At 44.2% G+C, this 10150-nt stretch overlaps 1 protein-coding gene across 2 annotated transcripts in view; it reads left to right on the forward strand.

The window, feature by feature from the left end:
• Positions 1 to 2442: 2442 nt before the first annotated feature.
• EIF2D (eukaryotic translation initiation factor 2D) overlaps positions 2443 to 10150 on the forward strand; it is a 37805-nt gene continuing 30097 nt past the window's right edge. Inside the window, exons 1-4 of one of the 2 annotated variants that reach the window (XM_006834064.1) lie at positions 2443 to 2701; positions 3965 to 4155; positions 6459 to 6542; positions 6701 to 6791. In XM_006834064.1, coding sequence (XP_006834127.1) covers positions 2646 to 2701; positions 3965 to 4155; positions 6459 to 6542; positions 6701 to 6791 — 422 coding nt within the window. In that variant the 5' untranslated portion in view covers positions 2443 to 2645. The remainder of the gene's footprint in view (positions 2702 to 3964; positions 4156 to 6458; positions 6543 to 6700; positions 6792 to 10150) is intronic. The other variant, XM_006834063.1, reaches the window with a different exon arrangement.

Consider the following 10150-nt stretch of genomic DNA (forward strand, 5'->3'; position numbering starts at 1 on the left):
CTATCTTATAAATGCTCACTTCTATGAAGGAGCCCTGGTATCATAGTAGGTTAGGATTGGGCTAACTGCAAGGATAGCAGTTTGGAGGTAGAGGGTCAGAGAACAAGAGGAAGACCCTCAGCAAGATGGATTGGCCAAGTGGCAGCATCAATCAGCTCAAATGTGGCAACAATTGTGAGGCTGGCCCGATCAGGCAGTGTTTTCTTCTGTTGTGCATAAGGTTGCTGTGAGTCAGTATTAACTTGATGGCACCTAACAACAACAACAACAACAACAACAGAGGGAGAAAGATAAGATTTTCTGGTCCTGTAAAGATATGCAGCCTCAGAAACCCTATACTGGGTCACTGTGAGTCGGAACCAACTCCACAGCACACAACCATCAACAAGATTTTAATGAGGTCAGATGCAATCTATAGGATTAGGTTATATCTTGAGTCAATCTCTTTTATGATATAAAAGGAGAAAAGTGAGCTGAGCTTAGAGGGACCTACTATCACCAAGATAGAAGAGCTGGGAGTGGAGTTCATCCTTTTGGACCCAGAGTCCCTGCACTATGAAGCTTCTATAGCCAGGATAAGACTGATGCCAAGATTTATGGAGATCTCTTGGAGCTCACCAGTCGCTCCTTGGAAACCCTATACAGGATTGCTTTGGGTCAGAATCAACTCGCTGGCACTTAACAATAACAACAACAAGGAATACTGGGCCTATAGATGCTGAAAGGAGACAGGAACCTTTTCCCAGGACTAACAAAGAGAAAGCCTTCCCCTAGAGCTGTTACTCTGAATTTGGCATTCTAGCCTCCTAAACGTAGTGGTTATGAGTCCTGGTGTGGCATTGTGGGTTAATGAGTCAGACTGCAAAGTCATTTGAACTGCAAGGTCGGCAGTTCAAGCTCACCAGCTGCTCCTTGGAAACCCTATACAGGGTCATTATGGATCAGAATAGACTCAACAGCACTTCACAACAACAACAACAAACATAGTGGTTACCAATCGGGCTGCGAACCTTAAGGTCAGCAGTTCGAAACTACCAGCTGTTCTGTGGGAGAAAGATGAGGCTTTCTTCTCCTGTAAAGATTTACACCTTTGGAAACCCTGTACAGGGTCACTCTGAGTCGGAACCGACTCTACGGTACATAACCACCATAAACACCAAACTGTGAGAATAAATTTCTAGTTGTTAAAAACATCCACTTGTGGTGTTTCTCTTATAGCCATATTAGGTAACTAAGAAAGACACGTAATCGGGAGGGACCAGGCCCTGGAGAAGGACATCATGCTTGGTAAAGCGGAGGGTCAGCGGGGCAAAACAAGGAAGCTTCCCAATGAGATGGATTGATACAGTGGCAGTAGAATTGTGAGGATGGTGTAGGACAAGGCAAAGTTTCCTTCTATTGTGCAAAGGGTCACTATGAATCGGAACCAACTGATGGCACCTAACAACTACAACATTGTACAAAATATTGAATAATGCAGGAAGCATCAAAAGAAGATGGAAAGAATACACAGAGTCACTGTACCAAAAAGAATTGGTACACATTCAACCATTTCAAAAGGTAATGTATCATCCATCAAGTAAGAAGACATCCAAGCTGCACTGGTGAAAAACAAGGTTCCAGAATATCAACTGTTTTGAAATTGTTTTCAGTAAAATTTTACTTTCATGTAATATTACTTACATTTTGATATCCAACATATTCTGCTGGATCACATTTCTATGGCATGGGCACGAATATGGATCTCTTGCAAATGGCCAGGTAGTTATCTTCCAAATTTCTTGGTACAAAAGAGTGAACATCTCCAGAGCTTCATCTGTTTTCTGAAACCTTCCACTTGGTATTTCACGGATAGTTCCTGGTTTGTGAGGATGGCACAGGAGTGAGTAGGGTTTCGTTCTGTTACACATGGAATGCACTCTAGAGCTCCTAACAAAAGCAACCATCTTTAAGGAAGTGGACTGTCTTATCTTTCTTTTTTGTAGTGACTGGTGAATTCCAACCGCCCAATTAGTTCGTTAGCAGACGAGCGCCACCAGAGCTTCCTGTTTTATTGTTGTTGCTAAGTACAACCGAGTCGGCTCCTATACTCGTAGTGACCCTGTATAGGGTTTCCAAGGAGCGGCTGGTGAGCTAGAACCTCCGACCTTGTGGGCGAGTGCTTATCCTACGGCACCACACATCTTTTAAAAAAAATTAAGGAAAATATTCTAGAGGTCCGTTTAATAAAACACAAGAGTTAAATTAATTATTGTGGAACTGAACTAACTTGGCTGGGATGGGAACTGGCAGAGTCCACTCAACTGACATGTGCACTGAAGGCGCCATGAGGGACTGAATCGCGGTTGGCGGAGGCGGGTCCAAGCACACAGGACGCCCCACCCAACAGGCTCAGGAGTCCGCCCTGCCTCTCCCGGGCTCCTCCTCACCCCGCCGCACTTTAGTTCCAGGCCTCGCCACTAGGGGCGGCCGCAGCCTCCCGCGTGAAACTTCTGGGTCCGCGTTTCCAGCCGAGCCCCTTTCCGGTCGGGCCCCAGCATGGCTGCACCTAGCGTTGCGGGCCGGGGAGTTGCCGCCCCCTCGCTTTCCTGGTAGCCCCCTGGCTTCTGTGTTCCCCTGGTCTCCCCAGTGCCACGCCAGCAGACATGTTTACCAAGGCCTTTCGGGTCAAGTCCAACACGGCCATCAAGGGGTCGGACAGGTGAGGGCGGGCGAGTGGGGGCCTGCTCTTCATCCCACGGCATCTGGACATCGCAGGGGGCCTCGCTGCGTCAGCGCCCCCGCTCGACTCTGATGGCTGACTGGGTACCACGGCCGAGGGGAGGCACCCCAGTGAGGACGGGTGTTTTAGTCACGTTTTGACAGTGGCGGTTTTGTCTCCTGGACAATCTTTCCAATACTCTAGTGAGTTAAAAAGTAATTCAGCCAGGCATAAGTGACTGCAGACTACTTAAGGTGTTGTAGCCAATGCAGAAAAGGAATACGGGGCGCTGTCCGTCCGAAGAGCTTAGGGCTCCATGGAGACGTTGTATGGGGTACCGAGAATAAGTATTTGGGGAAACGTGTCCACTGATCACTTCTGCCAAGAGGCACAGATACAGGACGAGGTGCAGTGCTTAAGGCACGAGTGGTAAGGAGAACCCTATGTCCATGGAGTTCTGGTGTGGCGTTGTGGGCTAAGGCGCTGGACTGCAAAGTCATTTGAACCACAAAATAGATGGTTCATGCTCAACAGTTGCTCCTTGGAAACCCTATACAGGATCGCTATGGGTCGGAACCTTGACAGCACTTAACATGATATCCAGATGGTGTCGTAAATGCAAATATCAGTTGGCAACTTTAGAACCAGTGTTCTATCTATAGTTACCATCTTTGGGGCCCCTCGGATTTAATTAGAAGCTGACAGAAATGAGTGGATTCAAGGGCAAGACACGGAGTTAGGAAAGCAGGGCTGGGTTTTCCTATGCCAGGCTAACTTGGACCTCAGATTTCTTCCCTGTAAAACAGAAAAAGCTGCCCCAGGAATTTATGATTTATTTTGGAAGCATATGTGAGAACAGGGCATCAGAAATTAGGCAGTCTTTTCTTAAAACCCAAACCAAACCCAGTGCCATATGATTCTGACTCATAGCCTCCCACTATAGGGTTTCTGAGGCTGTAAATCTTTTCGGGAGCAAAAAGCCTCATTTTTCTCTCACAGAGCAACTAATGGGTTTGAACTGCCAATCTTGCTGTTAGCAGTCCAGTGTTTATCCTACAGCGCCACCAGGGCTCCAGTCTTTCCTTGGCCCTCATGATTTGATAACGAGTCCCTCAGAGTCACCAGTATGATGGGGCTTCAGAGTTCATGAAATAACTGAATTGAAAGATAATAGAATTTTTCCACAAACTTTTGGAAACCTCCTCATATTTGTAAAGTCAGTCTGGGCAGCATTTTTACCTGGTGTTGGTGTGCTTTCTGCAGGAGAAAACTTCGGGCTGATGTGACCGCTGCTTTCCCCAACATTGGAACCGACCAGGTCTCAGAGTTAGTACCTGGAAAGGAAGAGTTGAACATTGTGAAGCTGTATGCTCACAGAGGGGATGCAGTGACTGTGTACATGAGTGGTGGTAACCCCATCCTATTTGAACTGGAGAAAAATCTGTATCCGACAGGTATGGCAATAGGATAGACAGCCATTACTAGTCCTTGTCTGACATCTGCCTTTCTTTCCTTCTTGGATTACCAGCCTCCCATAAAATAAACAAGCACGAAACTTCCTAGTAACATCTGTAAGTGTTCCTGTGGGCCTGGTGTTTTTAAAATTGGGCCTTGCAAGACCAGAAGCTGCTATAAACCAATCCCACTGCCATCGAGTCAGTTTTGACTTATTGCAACCGTATTTAGGACCCTGGCGTGGCACTATGGGCTAATGTGTCAGACTACAAAGCCATTTGAACTGCAAGGTCGGTGGTTTAAGCTCACCAGCTGCTCCTTGGAAACCTTATACAGGGTTGCTATGGGCCAGAATCGACTCGACGGCACTCAACAACTCCATACAGGGTTTATGAGGCTGTAAATCTTTACGTGAGTAGAAAGCCTCATCTTTCTCTTGCAGAGCGATTGGTGGGTTTACACTGCCACCTTGTGGTTAGCAGTCCAGTGTTTATTCTGTAGCACCACCAGTGTTCCTTAGAAGCTGCTATCGTTAAATATTGTGGAGTTGGTTCTGACTCTAAACAACCTTGTATAGGGTTTCTAAGACTGTAAATTGTTTGAGGGAGCAGAAAGCCTCACCTTTGTCCTATGGAGCAGCTGGTAGACTCAAACTGCCAACCTTGTAATTCATAGTCCAGTGTTCTTCCTACAGAGTCACCGCTGCTATTTGTTAGTAAGTGTTGAGTCAGTTCCAACTCATACTGATCTTGTGTGGTGTTCCCGAGGTTTTCATTCTTCATGGGAACAGAAGGCCTTCTCTTTTTCCCATGGAGTGGTTGGTGGGATCGAACTGTGGATCTTGTGGTTTATAGTCCAGTTCCAATGCTTATTGTATGGAGACACTGCTCTGGTAATAGGGAGGAATAACAAGGCGAGAGAAGGACAGAGGGTGATTACAAAGGGATATCCTGAGCAGTGGCTGACGGAATTACTGAGGGATGACTAGGGATATAGCAGGTTTCTTGAGAAGGTAGTGTTTACAGAGCATGTGAAAAAGTGCTTTTTGAAACTTTGAGGGATCTCATTAGAAGGTCCTGGATAGAGTGGGGGAAAATATGGAACAAAACTCAAAATTACAAAAAAGACCAGGTTTACTGGATAGATAGAGACTGGAGGAATCTTGCGACTGTGGCCCTTGGTCACCCTTCAAATCAGGACCTGAACTCACTCTCATGGATCAATTTTTAGCCGATCAATAGGTAGGTATATAATGGGAACAACATTAATGAGGTATACATACCTAGAGTGGCCACCCATTGGAGATCAAAAGGGCACCATTTACCTAAGGACAAAATTCAGAAGGGATGGAAAAGGAGGAGAAACGGAAACAAGAACCACAGGAAGTGGGATGAGTGATGTTACAGTGAGGGAACTGCAGTCACTGAGATGAAAGGAAGTAGGACTGATTGAATGTAAAACTAACCTGATGATCTGCTCTGTAAACCTTCTCTCAATGCACAGTAAAAAGTTAACAAAACAAAGCAGAAATTAGCCCTAGCAGGAAAGAAGTTGGCTTAATCATGCTCCATAACCCATCAGGTTTAGTAGTGTCCTCAATCGGGATACTCCACAGGGATCTCTCTTAGTCTCTGATTGGCTTTCAGCTCTCTGCTTGCTTTCTTTGTCTCAGATCCCAGGGTCTCTCTTCCTTTCCATAGCTGCTGATGCCTACTTTGTCACTTGGGGCTTTTCTTCCTCCAAGCTTGGCAGCGGTACAATGCAGTCTTCTTGGGCTGCTCCCACCCCACCCCACTTCTGCTGTAGCTAAAGACAAACACAAACTCTTTTTGTTCTCAGAGTTTTACTACTAATCACTATGGACATGGTGCTGATGGTGGTGTGCCATGGAGTCAGTTCCATCTCATAGAGACCATGTGGAAGTAGAAGGAATAAAAATAATAATAAACATGGAAAAGTGTTTTTCCAGCCTGGGTACCTCTTCTTAGATGGCTTGCTTCTGAGGTAATAAACCGAAGCTTCCTTGGGTCTCTGTTCTACCTTTATTTGCTATGGCCTTTTTCTGGGCTAGTCCAGGTGGAACAATAAATGCTTCCAAGTCTCAAGTGACACCCAGTTTCTTTGGTCTCTGCCTTGCTCAAGAACAAAACCTCTTTGAGCATAATGTCACCGTCTCTGTTTAGCTTTGAGTTAAGTTGTTCTTTGGTAATCTGATTAAAGTGACCATAGTGTTTTGCTTTGCCAGTGCCCTGGGAGACTGAGTTTTTCATACTAAGTGTCTTCTGGGTCTGTTTCTGGGCAGTGTACACTCTGTGGTCGTTTCCTGATCTTCTACCAATCTTCACAACATGGCCTCCAGTACTCGAGAAGCTGGCAGGGGGAGCAGGTAAGAGGCTTTTCTTGTATTCTGTCCATTGGGCAGAAATATACTCAGGACGGACTGGCTGGTTTCAAAAACCAGTTGTTCAGTGAAGTATGGAGTGAAATGAGACCTTAGAAAGGAGTCACATGTGGTTTGTCCTGCTTTTGTTTTCTTTGCTGCAGATTTGATGCTTCCAGGATTAGTGGTGCCACCTGCTGGTCTGCCTCAAGTCCAGAAGGGCGACCTATGTGCCATCACTTTGGTGGGGAACAGGTACTGTGCCAGCCAGCCACATTTTGTGGGGAGACTTTATGTAAAAGGGAAATAACAACTTTCAAAGCATATCAACAAAGTACTAAAAGGAAAAATAGGTTCTTTCCTCTGGAAGAAGCAGTGAGAGGAAATAGCAGTAAACTTGTGGGGTTCCCCACACCTGGAAAGAATATATTTGCTGTTGCTACTGCTTCTTTATGTGTTTTAACTTTTTGTTTAGAAATTACTTTATACTCACAGAAGAGTTGCTGAGATAGTACAGAGTTCCCATATGCTGTTCACCTAGCTTACCCTCTATAGTAACATGATTCATAACCGTGGTCTAGTTAGCAAACCTAGGAAATTAACACTGCTACTGGACTGTTAAGGAGACCTGGTGGTACAGTGCTTCAAGCACTTGGCTGCTAACTGAAAGGTTGGTGGTTTGAACCCATTAGCTGCTGTGCATGAGAAATAAGTGACACTGCCTTCCATAAAAATTACAAGCTAGGAAACCCTAAGGGACAGTTCTGCTCTTCAACTCTGGCCTGTGGGGTCTCTATGAGTCAGAATTGACTCAATAGCAATGTGCAGTAGGAGCATTACTGTTAACTAGATTACAAACTTACTCCCATTTCTCCCCAGTTTTTACACTATAGGTAGTGCTTGGTTTATGAGGCATTCTATTCTGATAATGCCATCATAAGTTGCCTCTGACATAAATCAAATACTTCTCTTTTTTTTAGTTTTAATAATTAATTGCCTTTTACTATCACTAAACTTATAAATGCAACCTTTATTTGTCCTTGGGGATTGGAAACTTTAAAATAAGCTTACAGATATATTTTAATACATATATACATTTATTGTTGTTGTTAAGTGCCTTCAAGTTGGTTTTGACTCATAGTGACCCTGTGTAGGGTTTCCAAAGAGCTGCTGGTGGTTGTGAACTGACGACTTGCGGTTAGCAGTTCAGTACTTAACCTACAGCGTAACACACCTACTTTTCATTTATTGGCTATCTTGTTATCTGACATTTCATGTTTATGACAAGAGTAAAAGTCTACTATCCAGCTATTTTGTACATCTGGCAGTGGTGGTGGTTATGTGCCATGGAGTTGGTTCTGACTCATAGCGACCTTGCATAGGGTTTCCAAGTCTGTAAATCTTTATAGGAGCAGAAAGCCTCATCTTTCTCCTGCGGAATAGCTGGTAGTTTTGAACTGCTGACCTTGCGGTTCACAGCCCGATTCATAACCACTAAGTGAATACCAAATACAAGGCCAGAGAAACACTGACTAGGATGGTGAAGGTGATGTGTCAGCTTGGCTGGGCCATGATTCTTGGTGTCTTGGTTGTTGTTGTTAAGTACCGAGGAGTCGATTCCAACTCATAGTGACCCTGCACAGGGTTTCCAAGGCTGCAAATTTTTACGGGAGCAGAAAGCATCATCTTTCGCCTGTGAAACAGCTGGTAGTTTCAAACTGCCGACCTTGAGGTTAGCAGTCCAATTCGTAACCACTATGCTACCAGGCTTGGTGGCTTGGTAGCTATGCAATTATGAAATTTGGCAGTTGTTTACTGATATAATTTGGCAGTTATATAGTTGAATCAGCCTGCTAACCTCAAGGTCAGCAGTTTGAAACTACCAGATGTTTCATGGGAGAGAGATGAGGTTTTCTGCTCCAATAAAGATTTACAGCCTCAGAATGGACTCCACGGTATACCACCATCACTACTATGTTGTTGTTATGTGCTGTGGAGTTGGTTCCAACTCATAGTGACCCTGTACAGCGATTCCGAGGCTGTAAATCTTTACGGGAGCAGAAAGCCTCACCTTTCTCCCATGGAACAGCTGGTAGTTTCCAACTGCTGACCTTGAGGTTAGCAACTCAATTTGTAACCACTACACTACCCTCAGAGCTCCTTACCATCACTACTATTGTTTAACATAATGTTGACTTTTCACTGTTGATTGGTAAGTGAGGAGTGGTTGTATATACATAAAAAAAAACACATAGTAAAAATTTTAAAAAGATTATCATAAGTGTGGTACATCATAATTCAAATATGTCAAGGTCATGACAAACAAACAAAAATCTAGTAAGTGTCATAGTTCAAAGGAGACTAAGGAGACATGGCAACTTAATGCAAATGTGTCATGACCTTGAGACTTCCTTCTTTCATCACCATTCTTTATTTTTAATCACTCTATTGAGCTATATAACCTTTAGTAAAACTTACTCACATGGGGTATCAAAGAGATTGTCTGATGATTTCCACATTCCGTTGGGTCACCTCTCTTTGGAATGGGTACAAATACAAATCTCTTCCAATCACTTGGCCAGAGATTGGAGGAAGACTCATTAACAATCTGCGATATGCAGATGATACAACCTTGCATGCTGTAAGTGAAAAGGACTTAAAACATTTACTGATGAAGATCAAAGAGGACAGCCTTCAGTATGGATTACATCTCAATGTCAAGAAAACAAAAATCCTCACCGCTGGACCAATAAACAACATTCTTATCAACGGAGAAAAGACTAAAGTTGTCAAGGACTTCATTCTTGGATCAACTATCAACACACATGGAAGCAGCAGTCAAGAAATCAAACGATGTATTGCATTACGCAAATCTGCTGCACAAGACCTTTTTAAAGTGTTGAAGAGCAACTTTTTAAAGTGTTGAGCAAAGATGTCAGCTTGAGGACTAAGGTGCGCCTGACCCAAGCCATGGTATTTCCAGTAATCTCATATGCATGCGAAAGCTGGACAGTGACTAAGGAAGACCGTAGAATTGATGTTTTTGAGTTATGGTGTTGGAGGAGAATATTGCAAGTGCCATGGGCTGTGTTTCATTCTGATGTGCATAGGGTCGCTATGAGTCGGCGCTGACTCGATGGCACCTAGCAACAACAATTGAACTATAATTCATTTACCCAACAATCCACCACATAAAGTGACTTTTTAGTATATTCCTGGAGTTTTCCAACCATTACCAGGCTGTTGCATCTATTAAAAATATTAGGAGATAGAGGCAGGGCTTGATGGCGGATGGAGGGTGGAGGTGCTATGAGGTTCACTGTCAGCAAACCACAGAATACCAGGCAAAGCAGATTCAGGACAGAGCTCCAAAACTCAGAACCACATAGATAGGAGTATTTAAAAGGTTTGAAGGCTTGTAGCTAATGGAAAAGTAAGCAAAAGTAAGAAATCGAGTACTTTTGAATCTGCTGAGCTCAGCGGCCCGGAACTGACAACTTGGGAAAGACCAAATGGCAAGACCAAGGAGGGAGGAGCAACAACACCACGGAAAAACACCCCGGGAACCTCAGAGCCAAGGTGGACAATATACTTTGTCAGTTTTGCTGTGTTCT

The sequence above is a fragment of the Chrysochloris asiatica genome, unplaced genomic scaffold (genome assembly GCF_000296735.1).
Source record: "Chrysochloris asiatica unplaced genomic scaffold, ChrAsi1.0 scaffold00009, whole genome shotgun sequence".
NCBI classification, from domain to species: domain Eukaryota; kingdom Metazoa; phylum Chordata; class Mammalia; order Afrosoricida; family Chrysochloridae; genus Chrysochloris; species Chrysochloris asiatica.